Source organism: Pyrus communis, chromosome 4, assembly GCF_963583255.1.
Source record: "Pyrus communis chromosome 4, drPyrComm1.1, whole genome shotgun sequence".
In the NCBI taxonomy this organism is placed as follows: domain Eukaryota; kingdom Viridiplantae; phylum Streptophyta; class Magnoliopsida; order Rosales; family Rosaceae; genus Pyrus; species Pyrus communis.
Genome location: NC_084806.1, coordinates 3153156 through 3168421, shown reverse-complemented (window position 1 = coordinate 3168421; position 15266 = coordinate 3153156). Strand labels below are relative to the sequence as shown.

The 15266-nt window shown below is 38.2% G+C and overlaps 3 protein-coding genes across 4 annotated transcripts; 2 read left to right on the top strand and 1 right to left on the bottom strand.

Moving 5' to 3' along the window:
- Positions 1-50: 50 nt before the first annotated feature.
- Positions 51-1356, top strand: LOC137731309 (protein GOLVEN 6). The gene is made up of 4 exons (XM_068470406.1): positions 51-159; positions 234-295; positions 458-521; positions 1160-1356. The coding sequence occupies exons 1-4, from the start codon at positions 51-53 to the stop codon at positions 1354-1356; spliced, it is 432 nt and encodes a 143-aa protein (XP_068326507.1).
- Positions 1357-3052: 1696 nt separating this feature from the next.
- On the top strand, positions 3053-5477 carry LOC137731445 (uncharacterized). The gene is made up of 6 exons (XM_068470550.1): positions 3053-3476; positions 3565-3671; positions 3889-3986; positions 4365-4576; positions 4837-4895; positions 5100-5477. The coding sequence occupies exons 1-6, from the start codon at positions 3095-3097 to the stop codon at positions 5130-5132; spliced, it is 891 nt and encodes a 296-aa protein (XP_068326651.1). The 5' UTR covers positions 3053-3094; the 3' UTR covers positions 5133-5477.
- Positions 5478-5747: 270 nt separating this feature from the next.
- LOC137731444 (transcription factor BIM2-like) lies at positions 5748-8886 on the bottom strand. Of its 2 annotated transcripts, none has more exons than XM_068470548.1 (7): positions 8641-8886; positions 8284-8368; positions 7725-7794; positions 7534-7629; positions 6747-7165; positions 6350-6479; positions 5748-6084 (listed from the first exon to the last, which is right to left on the bottom strand). In XM_068470548.1, the coding sequence occupies exons 1-7, from the start codon at positions 8738-8740 to the stop codon at positions 5983-5985; spliced, it is 1002 nt and encodes a 333-aa protein (XP_068326649.1). In that variant the 5' UTR covers positions 8741-8886; the 3' UTR covers positions 5748-5982. The 2 variants fall into 2 exon arrangements, with proteins under 2 accessions (XP_068326649.1, XP_068326650.1); XM_068470549.1 differs by having other exon boundaries at positions 6747-7120.
- Between the last annotated feature and the right edge of the window lie 6380 nt (positions 8887-15266).

The window sequence follows — 15266 nt, the reverse complement described above, 5'->3', positions numbered from 1 at the left end:
ACAAAAGAAGTATATATCAGTATTCACAGTTAATAATCTTAGATAGTATTATGGAGATTCCATTCTTCACTTTGCTTTGCTTTCTAATCCTCTCCGTTTTGCTAATTACACCCGGCTGTGCTTCTCTGCAAACTCAACTTCAACCATCCAACAAACAAGGTACTCTCTCTCTCTCTCTCTCTCTCTAGATTATATTCGGACTTTCTGGGTAACCTTTTAACATTGTGATGCAGGCAAGAACGAACTGCAGGTTTCTTTCCCTACACTGCCAAGGAAGCTTAGATTGACTGGAAAAGTGACTGCAAGAATAATCTCTCTTTCAAACATTACTAGCTACAAGAAACTAATATATATTATATATTAATATTCTCATTTTTCATCACACGTTCTAATGATATCAATTCTCATAACTTCATCTCCCTCTCCTCCTCATGTTATCTGAAATATTTACATGCAGGTTGCAGAACAAGAAGGTAAAGATTCCTCAGCCTACAACAACCACAAGGAAAGTGCTTTAGCAGGTATAATGCTTGTTCAATTCTCAAACTAATTAATAGTAAAATTGTTTAGTGCATATATTAAAGATGAAAATTTGGAAAACGTCATGTAGCTAGGTTTGTTTGTTCAGCAGTTCCAAATTTGACAAAAGGTGCATGATGTAGCAAGGAAAATACTTGGCTCTATACATGTGTAGCATTTCATTCTTCCTTACAAACAAATCATAATGTGATTCATAGGATAGGAGGTTTAACGAGCCAAGCAGTGTTCATGTAGCAAATGGTTTCCAATTTTCAAATTTATTCTCTTTAGCTGAGTACTGAAGAAGTACTTAGTTGCAGGGAAATAATTTTCACTCTTTTTTTGTATGCACACTTATGTTTATTTATGATCTTTCGAACAAATAAGGTAAAAGAATTAATGGACAAAAATCCTTTTTTGTATGCACACTCATGTTTATTTATGATATTTCAAACCAAAAGTAAAAGAATTAATGGATAAAAATAATCAAGAGTACGTAGAACGCGTTTCGTTGCGACTTGCTAGTGTGAATAGCTAATTTCTCCAAGTAAGAATGACACCTAAGCTAGTCAATGGCCTCAGTCATGTATAATATCTAGACATGTTTTGAATAAAATATTAAGTGTCATTGACTTTTCAGGTGGTAAGAAGCCAAGAATCGAGAAAGAAGAAGATGAAGAAGTGCAGGTAGTGGAAAGAAGCAGATCAGCAGAAACATGGCAGGAACAGATGGAGAAGGAGGACACGTCAGAGTTCTTCACCATGGATTATCACAGAGTAAGACGACGACGTCCCATACACAACAAGTCCTTTCCTGCAGTTACAGTTTCTCCATGAAACATGCATGCCTGTCGCCTGTTGACAGATCTTGATCGAAATTAGAACAAAACATCTTGGATACGTTAATGCTAGGGTTTGTAATTAGGGAGGAAAATGAGGAGTGTATGTTTTGTTAAGCATCTCTTGTGGCCGACATTAGGGAGCAAAACCCAAGATTTGCTACTAATTAACTCGCTAGGACGACCATATATCATATATAGGTCCCAAATTAAATTATTAATGTTCTTTTTGTTGAGTTGGGTAGGTCTTTGTGGTAGTCAAATGAAGGCTACAAACCCCAACATTTGGTAACATGCTCTCACGGGAATTGCATAGGCATGTTAAAGTCAGTTGATCAAAATAGTGTTTTTAGTATTTTGCTCTCTTGTTTTCAAGTTTGATATCTTTTTTTTTTTCTCTCTCGATAAATTAAAATAGTTTGGAATATTGCTTTGTTTGAAGAACATAATATATTGGAAACCAACATTACTTTACGTGCTTAAGTTTGATTATAGTAATTAAACAAGTTTTGTTATGTGGCACAAGTGGCTGATTATCTTTGGTAGACTCCTTGTAATTGTCAACTAGTTAATTAAACTTAGCTTCTTAATCGAGGGAATTATATATAATTATAATATAATGCATGCGTTTCAAGTTTCAACTTTGAATGGTGCCAAAGGTCGATGATTCCAAAACTTTGACCTAATTATGTACTCTAAACCACGTCTTCAAATTTGAATATTGTTTCCATAGCCATACGTAATTCCAATGGCCATTGTAGGTTTTGTATCATGGGGCACAAACTTAAAAGACAACATTTTGCTCTCAACTTGTAATCACGCACTATATGATCTAAAGCATTTGAGGAAAAATCAATCAAATTGATTCAAGGATTAAGTACCGAAAACTCTTTAACTTTTTAAACATTTTAAATACGTACCTAATTTATTAAAAATGTCACATCCATTAAGCTCTAGTTAAATTTCTGTTAAATTAACTATGACTTACTTTGTCTCCAAAATCAATAAAAGGTCATGCAAGCATGACCTTAACTAGCTAACGGTCACTAACATCCACATCGGCCCAGCACCTCCAAACTCAATGCACAACCACCAACTCCATCCTGCAACTCAAGCCGCCAACATCGAAAAGAAGGTCATGCGTGTTGCTAAAATGGTAATTGTCATGATACGGCCACCACCATCTTCACCAACCACAAAGAAGTACTGGAAGCTGAATTAGTTGGTGAGTTTTGAATATAAAAATTGTGACAGGATTTTGATGGTCGTAAGTTGAGCTTGAAGGTTGCCGGGCTTCATAATCATATTACCCGATCTTCAATTTTATTTTCCTTTTTATTTGTGAATTTGTTTTTTTTTTTTTCATCTTCATGTCTTTTTTAAGGTGTTTTTATTATTATTTTAGTGTTCAAGTAAGCTAAAAAGTGGGATTCATTTGTTGAAAAATTAACTGGGCTGTCCTGATGTGATGTTTTAAATGGATTAGATTCTCATTTGAAATTTTTTAAAAAGTTAAAACTAATTTAGAACGACACTAAAAAGATTGAGGATTTTAGTTTATATGCTTAACCCTTAATTCAATTTAAGAATATTAAAAAGTTAAACGACAGGCGTTTAACGCGCGAGCGGCACCCTTGCAAGACAAACCACAAACAAAACGACGTCGTAATACTTCAGCATCTCTGACGATTGCCAAATCTTGAGTATCCAAACAGCAAACGAGGGATCAAACAACAATGGAAGACTTATGGAAGCGAGCGAAGACCTTCGCCGAAGAAGCGGCCAAGAAATCCCAAACCCTAACCACCTCCGCCAAGATCACCGACCTAGTTTCCGAAACCGCCAAGCGATCCCGTGAGTTCGCCGCCGAGGCGTCCAAGAAGGCCGACGAGATCAAGACGGCGGCGCTTAAGCAGGCCGATCAGATCAAGTCCCTCAATGTCTCCGAGATGATACCTCCCCAGCTCGCCTCGCTCTCGATCGTCAACTCCGCCTCCGCCTCGTCCGCCCCTGAGCCGCCGTCGCCGTTGGAGCTCAAGAAGTTTGGTGTCACCGACGATCTCAGAGATTTTGTCCAGGGACTCACTTCCGATACCTTCAAGCATTTTCCGGTCCAAGGTATTGGCCGATTTCAGTTCGTTTGTTTGCTGATTTCGGTTTAATTGCTTTGAATTGAGCAAATGTGCGTTGTTCTGAGTTGTTTCAGATGCGGCGGAGGAGGTCTCCGATGTGCCGACGACCGCATCGAATGTAAGGAAAGATCTGACGGAGTGGCAGGAGCGGCATGCAACTTTGGTGCTTACTACTGTCAAGGTCAGTTTTGTAATGTATTTTCTCTATCTGTTTCAATTCTGATACAGCGAAACACAAACATGGTGTTTTAAGTTCAATGCAATCCATCTGAGTTGTATTTCGAACTTTGATTCCCCAATTTATTAAACAATTTGATGACGAACTGTCTTAAAATTTGTATTGATATCGTTATGGACTTGTCGATATCTTCCTGCGAATACTGATTGCCTTCCTGCAGGAAATTTCAAGGCTGAGGTATGAGTTGTGTCCGCGAGTTATGAAAGAAAGAAGATTCTGGAAGATATATTTTACCCTTGTGAGCAGTCATGTGGCTCCGTGAGTAGAAATTCATTTTGGTTAAGCATTTCTCATACTGAGCAATAATATTATTTGAAAGTTTTTATGCAATGGTGTGTGTTTTTTCTCATCTAAGTGAGAAATAATGTTAAACATGAGACAATCAATCATCTTGTTTTAGTGTAAAACATCATCGTGCGTTGTGAACTTATGACTGTTGTTTCACGAAAAGTTTAAAGATGTTTATCAATGCTTAGAGAAAAGAGGAAGCACCAAAATTGATCTAGATACTTTTTATCGGGTGTACGGAGCTTAAAAATACTTTTTGTTAACGGGAAGGGCTCAGTGAATTTGGAAAATTATAGTCTCAGTTTGTAGCCTTTTCCCTTAGATGACTGACCATAAATTTCTGATCAGATATGAGAAGCAATACATGGAGGAATTGAAGGTCGAGGAAGCGGAGAAACTAAAAGATCATATTGTGAAGCCAACACCTCCTGTTGGAGGAACTGACAAAGCAGAAGGATCTGAAAAGAACACAAAGCCTTTAGTTTCGAAATCATCGTCAGCTGAACAGGACTTGGATAGTTTCCTTTTGGGTGATCTTGAAGACAGTGATGGGGGTCCGGGTATAGTTCCTTTACCTTTTCACTTGCAACCTGTGTATAATATTTTGTGCCATGCCCGTGTATGAGTTTTCCCATCATCTTTAAGTTACAGGATGCATATACCATTCAACTTATTGCTCTAAATTCACCCCATCTCAAGCTGTGTACTAGACCCTTCCACAGTTCCTTTGTAGTTACGTCGGAGACAATCTGCTCTTTTTCTAGGGTTTTCCTTCTTGTGCAATTTTCTCTTCAGTTTGTTGACAATTTTGTACTTTCAGATGATCGTGATGATGGTGATCGGAGCTTTGATGATGATTTTGACAAGATCGACAATTCGGTAAGTTTCATTTATCCCATGGTTCAACTATAGAACTTTTTTTCCGGGTGTGCATTTTCAATTCCATGTTTTATCTTACATTTATTTTGTCAGTGTTTACATAATCACCAAACCTCCAACTTAGTTTGACCCCAACGAGTTTGGAAAGTGCCATAAATAAAGTACCATGCGAGTGATTTATGCCATTTTAACGGAAACTTGCAGGATGTCGAAGATGAGAAGCACGAGAAGAAATGACAACTGCAACAGAATAAAATTGCTACCATGGATAATATGAAGGAGAAAGCAAAACTAGCATCTGTAAGACTGTAACAAATAGATCGAAGTAAACCCGTAGCGAAAGACATCAAGCTGTAGTTATTTCTTTATCTCACATTTTTTCATTTTTTAGTTGTAGAGTTGATTACTCTGTAAAACTTGGAAGTGGGACGCTATATGAAGTCATCCGTTTGTTATATTTGCCGTAGACAGTGACGGGTATTGGTACTCGTTTGCCTCCAAATGGGTCGACCCGGTTGCTTTGTTCTTGTACAGATGACCTGATTATTATGTTAAATAATAAATATGGTTCTTATTGTTTAATGTCTTTTAGTTCTGCTAATGGTACCACCGTCATCAATTGGTATCCCTCTTCACTGGTAAAAATATCTCAAGTTTGATTCACTCGGATGGAGAGTTCGATAACTGATCATTTCGGTATGACTCGACAAAGTCAGACACGGGTTCTCTTACTTTGTGGAAGGTGTCCGAACGAACGACATGGTCAAACACCCCTACCCAAGTTTTTCTCGACTTGGGTAGTGTGTATGGAATGTACCTTACGTTCCACTTCCCTAGCTAAATGTAAAATAATTTTTGTTTTGAGACACGGGCTAACAAGTTTATTACCACGAAATCGCACCTGAAGGGCTCCATTTGTTACACTCGAAACAATTGTTCTCAGCATGTGCTCAATGAAATATGTAAAGGGAAAAACCAAGGCACGGCATGTACACTAACCGGAAGATGGGCACTAAGACATCCCAAAGCAGAATACGGGAGTAAAAATATGGGTGAAATGGGAGAACAAGGAGATGTCACACTGGTTCTATGTCTTGAGGCGCTTATGGGCATGATCGGAGTCCTCTCCGCTGCCAGCATCCCTAAAATGCGCCATCGTCTGATTGCTTGAGTGGGGATTATCATTATCCTGGAAAGAAAAACAAATAGACTCATCTATCCTGTCTGTGAGAACGAGCGCTAAAACTTAGCAGTCCCATATAGCGTTTCTCTACAGGTTGAGAAATCCATAAGAATGGGTGGAAAGAACGAAGGAGTGTTGTAATTTGAAATATACAGACCCACATGCTTTTAGAAAGATGGTTAAACAAGAGAGTAGTGAGGGCAGTGGAAAGAAAAGCAAATGAATGGAACCACTTATACTATTCCTTGTTCATGAAATACCCAATATATACCTTTGAGGCAGGTGTTCCAGAGGACAGCCCTCGGTTTGCACGATTCCCAAGATCAATCTGCACTGAGATACTAGCCTGCGACAGATCAACACCTGCACTCTGTAGCGCTTGGCTCAGAGAGTTTAATAACCTGTTCATAATTTGGGCAGTTTGAACTTAGAACCAAAGAAACTGATCAAGAAAATGCATGCCGTACACTGCGTTACGATATAGTATACAAAACAATTAAGCAAATGTGACCAATAATAAAGGTCTGGAGTCGCAATAGTTAACTGACAGGATCGAAGCAAAACGTAGTATGGCAAATATTTACTGAAGTTAAATGAGACTCTTAGTATGTTTTATTTTTGATGTTTCTCAAAATGGTAGGTTCTATATATATAGTTTGAATACTCACCCTTGTGAGTATACGCTTGAGATGCTTATTGTTCCACCTTCAATTGTCAGCTCCTCCTGTTGGCTCAGCACATCGCTAGCGCTAGTGGTGGGGCACTGAGTTGATTGAGCATCAGAAATTTGTCCCTGGAGAGGATGGGCAAGCACACCATCACTTCTGACCGGGGGAGTCATTGGTAGAGGCATAGGCAGAGGAATCCCCTTGTTCACTATCTCAGGTTGCCGATCCACTATTTTGGAGGCAACATCCCTGCTAGGGTCAGATTCTACTGGATTCGGTGTGCTGTTTGGCAGCATGTTCGGATTGATAGAGATGTTATTGTCATCAAATTTTCCAGGAAATGGTGACACTGGTGCAGCGTCGCTCTTTATGGCCTGAGGATTTCCAACAAAACTCTGAACACGCCAGTGACTATTTCTCTGTTTCATGAAGGGGGTAAATGTTTGACAAGAAAGTAGGTGTCATATTCAGAAGCTATGGTCATTGTCTTTTATTCACCAGAAAACATAAATTTGAAGCGGTTTAGTATGATTCCACCTTAACAGCAATCGAGCCCATCCCATAATTACCCAATTAATCATATTTATATGCAAAGAGCCAATGACAACAACTTCAAAAAGGAAAAAGATTACCAAAACTGCTTAGCATGAGTTGGGGCACAACTTACTATACTCTTGAAAAAATTTGTAGAATACTTTATGCAGGAAGGCAAGCAGTCAGATGCTCCGAGGTATACTTGCATAAGCATTCAGGTGAATATATCAGTACACAAGATTCAGAAAATTACCCATGGCATTAATTTTGTCGGCTCAGGACTCCAACCCTGGTATGAACCCTCATATTTTTGTACTTTTTCCTGTAAGTACTGGACATACTCGATCACCTGCAAAAAGATGACCAATAACCAAGTAACCTTAAGGACAGTGTGCTTCTAAAATAAGTTTAACAACTTACGCAGTTTTCATACACAGAACGTACCTCTAGCAGGAATGATGCTGTATCTCTTTTCTGATCACTATGGGGTATTAGATCTCTCAATATCTGGAATCTGAAAGAAAAATTTAAGCTCCCTCAAACTCTATCAACAAGTAAATTGACAACTCACTTAACCAATTACACGTTTCTTGTTCAAGCAACATGTAATACCATGGATTACCAGTCGTAGAACCAGAACTTCAACATCTATGATGTAACCACCATCTGGACAACCAACAGTTCAAAGACATGGACGGATTCCACCTTAAATTAAAACCATACAAGCTTCACACTTTATCTACCCTTTAGAACTTGAACTAATCAAGCAATGAATTTGTTTTAACAGAAGAAATTACATTCGTAAGGTAACAAGTAAATGCTAAATTAGCATCGCATCATCAACTAATCAGCTAGTTAGCAGTAAGTGTCATCTGTACAAATATCCGAAGCACTGCCATTTACACCAGTAAATTGAATCGAATGACGGTTAAAGTGCAATACTCTACGAATACACTAACAGAAACATGAGAATTTGATGAAAAACAATTGCAACAAAGCATACCTCTCATTGATCTTGCTCCTCCTCCTCTGTTCCGTGACGGAATGTTTCGATCGTATAACACTAGCCTTATCATTGTTCTTGGCATCTAGTTTCCATATCGAAAATCCGAAATTGCCAATTAGAAAAAAGAAATGCATGCTCACCTCAATACACCCACAAAATCAACAGAAAAAAAAAAAAAAAAAAAAAAAAAAAAAAAGCTAAAAACATTAAAGGTGAAATATTTCGTACTCAAATTCCAATCAAACAAAGAAGATTACAGTTTCCAACGCAGTAAATCCTAAATATATAACGTTGGATCTACAAATTCGAGGAAACCATGATCGAAAACAAGGTGGGTAGAGATAAAAATGTCACCTTTGCTGTTGGAATTGGAAGAAGGGCCCTCTTTCCGGGAGCCAAACTCCTCGTCGTCGTACTCGTCCTCCTCCTGGTTGCCTTTCGCGGTGGTTCTCATCCTCCTCTATGTGAATTCCAATGGGTCTGGATTTAATTTCCAAGACTTTATGGACAAATCTGAAAAATACCCCGACAAGAAAATCTCAGATACGTTACACTCGACGGGGGAATTGGAGATTTGCGGTGTCTGATTGGAAAACTGAAGGCGGCGGAGAATTGGGTTGGGGTGTTTTTCCCGGCGGAGCACGGCAGCGGAACCTACGCGGTTTAGTTGAGGCAGCAACTGATGTTGGTTGTGCTCTCTCTCTCTCTGTCTCTCAGTGCCCTGTCACCACCGTGACTCCGTTTGCGCGAGAACTTGCTGGAGCAAACATTAGCATGTGGGTGACCTCACGTGCTTCCCGTGAGGTCACTCAATAGGCCTTGCTTTTTTACTTTTTTTTTTTTTTTTTTTTTCTTTTCTTTTCTTTTTCCTACTTGGCAAGCCATGAGGTTTGATGGATTGAACGGTCACGATGTAAAGGACGACCAAGCTTAGATGATCACAAGGGTTGATGGATTGAAGTTTCTCTCCCAAACTTCGCATGTGACAGATATGGTGTTTTGTTATTTTAGGAAAATACATGTTCATTAGGAAAAATAATTTCTTTAAATTTGTGATTATCTAACATTTCAATATGCGTATAAATTGCAACTTGAACAAAAGCTTCGGGATGACCACTTTCAATGTTTTAAATATCGACAAATAAACATATAATATTCTGTAAAATTTCTATTTTAAATTAATACATTTTTGAGTGAATTTCAATCATTTTCATCTAAAGCATCTGACATTGATATTAATACCCTATATATTCATTGGTATTTAACAAATTTGTATATTAATATTTTCATTTATGCCGATATTTTAAACACTGTCAACTTCTCTCTAATCAGCCCTTAATTCACTTACTAATGACATGATGGCCCTGCAGGCTAGGCCCGTACTCTCGTGCAGTTTTTATGGAGTTCGTGCAGATCCGTCATGCATGGATTGCCAATGATTACGAAGAATTGTAGGAAACGAAAGGACGTGCATGGTATGTGGCTACATACATGCACAATAACCCCATCCCCACGTACGTACGTGCTTTTGCATGATTTTTGCTAATTAATCTCCTGATGCTATTTATATTACCTCAATCACTCCGTAATGTTGTTACACATACAAGATGGAGCCTGCATTCGAGTGACAAGTCACACCTGGAGAGGCCAGTCCCCCATTCATCCCGCCACGTGGCAAGCATCAACCGGTGCTTGCCCCCCTCGCGAGCTAATTAAGTGTTAACTCTTAATTAACACCTTAATTAGCTTCGTAATGGAGGGATGAACAATTGAAAGCAATCAAACATATGATCTTCTGTTCTTCATTGTGTTAAACTGATTGGAAATTGTGAAACTTCAGAATCATATTAGTCATACAGATTCAATGCCTTGTGCGGTTTTTTCACAGAATAATCATTATTCGATTTCAGTTTTATTTTTTCAAGTGATAAAATTGTGGGCAAAGGCATGTCTCTGTGTAGGGCTCTCCTTCTTCCTCTTAATTTGCATCCCAATTTTAATCCTTCTGACTCTTCCATTTTCCATTTCTTTTTTATGGGCACTATTTTTCTGTAAGATTTTATGTTTCTTCGGTTTGTGCCCCGAATTTAGATTTCTAGAAATGAAGTTTTTGGTAAATTACTTGTCCTCTGCTGCGACAAAATTCACAGGAAGCAGCAAATCCAATCCCAACCATGATGATCATCATCATAATCACCATCATAAGATTATTAACGATAATAATGATGAGTTAATAGCCAAGACTCTTGAGGATAAGCAGGAGAGTGTTCAGTTGGATCCGTCGGAGCTTCCTTCTTTATATGAATCCGATTTCGATGTTGAAGATGATCATCATCAAGAGATCAAAGGCAAAGGGGTAAACGATGGTATGAGTCAAATTCGCACGCATAAGGAAGGCTCGTGGCAAATCCTCGTCTCAAAGCCTCGCAAAAGGAGAGAACCTCAATCGGTATGTTAACTTTAGTTTATTAACATTTGCCATTCATGAAATTTCACTTTGTTCTAATTTTTTTAAGGGTTTTTCCATGTCTTTGCTCTAAAATTTTTTAGGGTTTGTTTGTATGCTTTTGTGGTGCTTGCTTTGTCTTTTCGTGATCGTGATTTACTATTTGTATTGTTGTCGTGACCTTGCTGTGATGCCACCTTATTGTGTTATTGCCCTATTGTTGTTCTTATTTCTTGAAAATCTCTCCTACTTCTTCTTCAGAGGGAGAGTGGGAGTGAAGAAAAGAATGGCTTTTGTGAATTAGAAGTTGAGAATTTGGAGGAAAATTTGAAGTTTCGCGACAGCCACTCGAGGGCTTGGAGTGATGACCACTGGAATGGCAGTGGCCCAGAATCGCCAGATTTGAGTGAGGTTACATCGGATAAAGTTGGTGCCGATTGTGTGCATGGTTTTCATGAGTGTTGGAAGTTACTGGTTAAATTTACTAAATTTGAAATTTAGTTTTGGTTTCTCTTTGACAAACTCATGATTATCACCACAAGATTAAGTGGGAGTGTTGGGGAAAAGAGATTTTCAATATGCCGGGAACATGTAAACCAAGTATAATAATACAATTAATGGAAAACTTGATGAAAAATTTCAACTAATTGTAATATATGACACTTGGTATATCAAACTGTGTTTCCGATACACTGAAAAATTTCTCGTTGGAGAAGAGGAAATAAGAAATTAAGTCAATAATGATTTTGGAAGTTACGTCCTACGTTAGTCTTTGAAAGAAAATATATTTAAGTTACCTCGTCGACAAGATTTAGATTTGCTTGTTTAATTAGGGATTGGTTTTAATTTTGTATTTGAGTTAACCTTGTATCCTACTTTCTTGTAGAGAAGAATAAAATTGTGCGTGTGTGACATTGTATAAGTAAATTCTCAAATATTTAAGTAAACTTACCTTATAACAATTACATTTTTAAATCTTGTTTTGACACAGTTCTATGATGTGTTGTCGTTTTGGAAGAGCAAAGAGAAAGGAGATGCGGATTTAGAAGAAATTACGAATCCAAGATCCACTGTGTAAGATTGAATAAATGTTAGGGACTTGTCACCCTTTATTTTTGAAATTGTGCATGGCGCCCAGTAATGTTTAATGAATCTCCAACTTTAGTGATTGTTTTTCTTAATTAATCACACACTTTTTCCTAATCACCCTTTCCTGAATTCTTCTAATCAAAGCCAATATACCATTTGAAACATTATCTGCAGACAGGTGTGGTAAATTAAAATACCAATATTAGTTTGAATCATATTCACATTCAAAAGCAGCGTTTACACAAACTTTACAACTGAACCCTAATTATTCAGAAAATTAAAGAGCGAGGAACTCATCACTTGACTAGTCGAGCCTAACTTTGTGTGCTGAAGAGAAGTGCCTTGCGGCTACAACCATGGTTGCCTCTGGCCCTGCACTCTTTGCTACAGTTTTATCCTTCCTTACCCTTTCTCCTTCGCCCGCTGATGACGATACAAAGATGCAAGAAGACACCATCAAAACACGCAACATCGACGAGCTCCTGCTTGTCCTCGACTTTAACCATCTTACGATTGTTCTGTCAACGAAACTGAACCAGTATTCTTTTAACTAAAACAGTAGAACCAGATTAATGGCCAAATAACTTCTGTTTGTTTTTTTATTGTTGAGAGTCATAATAATCACCCGTGCCCTTTTTATAATCTGAGGTTGCTTGATGGTTGAGTTTTAATACGTATAACCTTGACTAAATATATTGGTTCCGAGTGAAAGTTCCAACCAATGATGGTAGATTAGATTGCGACGGGAGACCAAGTCTGGGAATACTTGTAAATCAATACCTTGGGAATTAAATGGGGTATTTTAAAGGATTTTAAAATATTTTAAAAGTGATAGATTTGATATGATTTAAGAGGATTAAAGACTCCTACAAAATTCATATGGATTTTTAAAGAATTTGAATGGATTGTGGTGGATTGTGGTGGAAGGATTTGAAATCCTAGGGGGTGAGGTTGGATTCTTTTTAGTATTGGTTATATATATTTTTGGCTCTCAAATCCCACAAAATTCACAACTTATTGAAATCCTCCAAAATCTTAATTTTTTGAATACGCTTAGATTTGGATGGATTTTAAAATCCTTTAAAATCTTTTAATTGACTACACCTAGATTTTAAAGGATTCTAAAATCCTTTAATTGACTACACCTAGATTTGAATGAATTCTAAAATCCTTTAAAATCTTTTAATTGACTACATTAAGATTTTAAAGTATTTTAAAATCCTCTTAAATCCAAGTTTGACTACACCTCCCTAAATCTGTTTAGCTAGCAGTAGCTGTCAAACATGTGTATGAATTTCTCAGAGGTTGTACAGGACTCAGAAGTCAACATAATTTTATAAACAAATGTAAAAACGTGTGACAAACTTACTCGTTTTCAGTCAATTTTGACATGATCAATTCTACTCCATATATATATATATATATTTTTTTTTTTTTTTTTTTTGAGCTGAAAAGATATATGAAGTTGTTTGGACCTAAATTTACGCTATCGGCCCATACAAGCAAGGCCGTTAGATGAGTAAAGTTCTAGACCGTTGGATGATAAAGTGGTTGAGATAATTTTCAATTATTATTAAGGAATAATATTGTGGTTTTAATCATAGTATTATCTCTTAATATATATTGGATTATCTAAGCCTAATATTGGCTATATCCAGCGGATCGTTTAAAGATAAATGATATCTAAAAGATAGGTTGTTGCTTACCTTGAGAAGTCTTTGACCTAGACTCTAGCTGATGAGTTTGAATTAAAATCAAATTCTACACAAGTGAAGCCGCACCACACATCTGCTTCTATAAATACAAGGCTGCGAACACCATAGAGAGGACCTCCAATTCAACACACAATTGCCCTGCGCAAAACCTCTCAAACACCTTGAGATTTTTCCCTTTCTTTTTTCGCCGACACATCTTCAGTTTGGATAAACAGCACTGTGAAGGCAACCGGCGAACATCTTCAGTTTGGATAAACAGCACTGTTGCCGTAGAATCAGCCGTTCCCGAAGCACCTTCAGTTTGGATAAACAGCACTGCATCGAGGCCGACTGGTTATCTATCCAAGTCTCGGTCGAGAAGGATTTTCAAATCCTTATTGGCAGATGTCATCTCATTAGCCTTTTCGGCAAAGTGAGGTGTTACCAGGTTACTACATTCGGCACCCAGAGAGCCGAATTTAATATTGAACTTCGTAGAACTAGCAGCCTTGTCTTCAGGCTCGAGAATCCAAAGGCCGAGATTTGTTCCTTCCTCGGCCGCAGTCGCAAGATAAAGAAGTCAGCAACGCGCTCAACGCAACATCAACAAATTTTACTCCTCGGCCTAGCTCGGCCGACGAGTTGGCACGCCCCGCATTCGACCGAAGGACGTAGTTAGCTTATTAGTTACTCGGCCTGCACGCATTCGGGCGTGCCAAAATGTTGACTCTAAAAATTACAAAACCTATGTGGCGCGCAGGCCGAGTAACTAATAAGCTAACTACGTCCTTCGGTCGAATGCGGGGCGTGCCAACTCGTCGGCCGAGCTAGGCCGAGGAGTAAAATTTGTTGATGTTGCGTTGAGCGCGTTGCTGACTTCTTTATCTTGCGACTGCGGCCGAGGAAGGAACAAATCTCGGCCTTTGGATTCTCGAGCCTGAAGACAAGGCTGCTAGTTCTACGAAGTTCAATATTAAATTCGGCTCTCTGGGTGCCGAATGTAGTAACCTGGTAACACCTCACTTTGCCGAAAAGGCTAATGAGATGACCTCTGCCAATAAGGATTTGAAAATCCTTCTCGACCGAGACTTGGATAGATAACCAGTCGGCCTCGATGCAGTGCTGTTTATCCAAACTGAAGGTGCTTCGGGAACGGCTGATTCTACGACAACAGTGCTGTTTATCCAAACTGAAGATGTTCGCCGGTTGCCTTCACAGTGCTGTTTATCCAAACTGAAGATGTGTCGGCGAAAAAAGAAAGGGAAAAATCTCAAGGTGTTTGAGAGGTTTTGCGCAGGGCAATTGTGTGTTGAATTGGAGGTCCTCTCTATGGTGTTCGCAGCCTTGTATTTATAGAAGCAGATGTGTGGTGCGGCTTCACTTGTGTAGAATTTGATTTTAATTCAAACTCATCAGCTAGAGTCTAGGTCAAAGACTTCTCAAGGTAAGCAACAACCTAGCTATCTTTTAGATATCATTTATCTTTAAACGATCCGCTGGATATAGCCAATATTAGGCTTAGATAATCCAATATATATTAAGAGATAATACTATGATTAAAACCACAATATTATTCCTTAATAATAATTGAAAATTATCTCAACCACTTTATCATCAAACGGTCTAGAACTTTACTCATCTAACGGCCTTGCTTGTATGGGCCGATAGCGTAAATTTAGGTCCAAACAGAAGTACTTAGAGATAATAGAAGACTTAACGTAAAATCGAGCACAGCAGTATTCTAGAATTTA

Bases quoted from the DNA above. Each gene is read 5' to 3' on its own strand.
- LOC137731309 (XM_068470406.1), top strand. From the start codon at position 51: ATGGAGATTCCATTCTTCACTTTGCTTTGCTTTCTAATCCTCTCCGTT. The intron at 160-233 runs GTACTCTCTCTC...ATTGTGATGCAG, and splicing joins TCAACCATCCAACAAACAAG to GCAAGAACGAACTGCAGGTT. The intron at 522-1,159 runs GTATAATGCTTG...TTGACTTTTCAG, and splicing joins CAAGGAAAGTGCTTTAGCAG to GTGGTAAGAAGCCAAGAATC.
- LOC137731445 (XM_068470550.1), top strand. From the start codon at position 3,095: ATGGAAGACTTATGGAAGCGAGCGAAGACCTTCGCCGAAGAAGCGGCC. The intron at 3,477-3,564 runs GTATTGGCCGAT...GAGTTGTTTCAG, and splicing joins CAAGCATTTTCCGGTCCAAG to ATGCGGCGGAGGAGGTCTCC. The intron at 3,672-3,888 runs GTCAGTTTTGTA...GCCTTCCTGCAG, and splicing joins TGGTGCTTACTACTGTCAAG to GAAATTTCAAGGCTGAGGTA.
- LOC137731444 (XM_068470548.1), bottom strand. From the start codon at position 8,740: ATGAGAACCACCGCGAAAGGCAACCAGGAGGAGGACGAGTACGACGAC. The intron at 7,166-7,533 runs GTAATTTTCTGA...TTCATGAAACAG, and splicing joins CGACAAAATTAATGCCATGG to AGAAATAGTCACTGGCGTGT. The intron at 6,480-6,746 runs GTGAGTATTCAA...AATTATGAACAG, and splicing joins TCAAGCGTATACTCACAAGG to GTTATTAAACTCTCTGAGCC.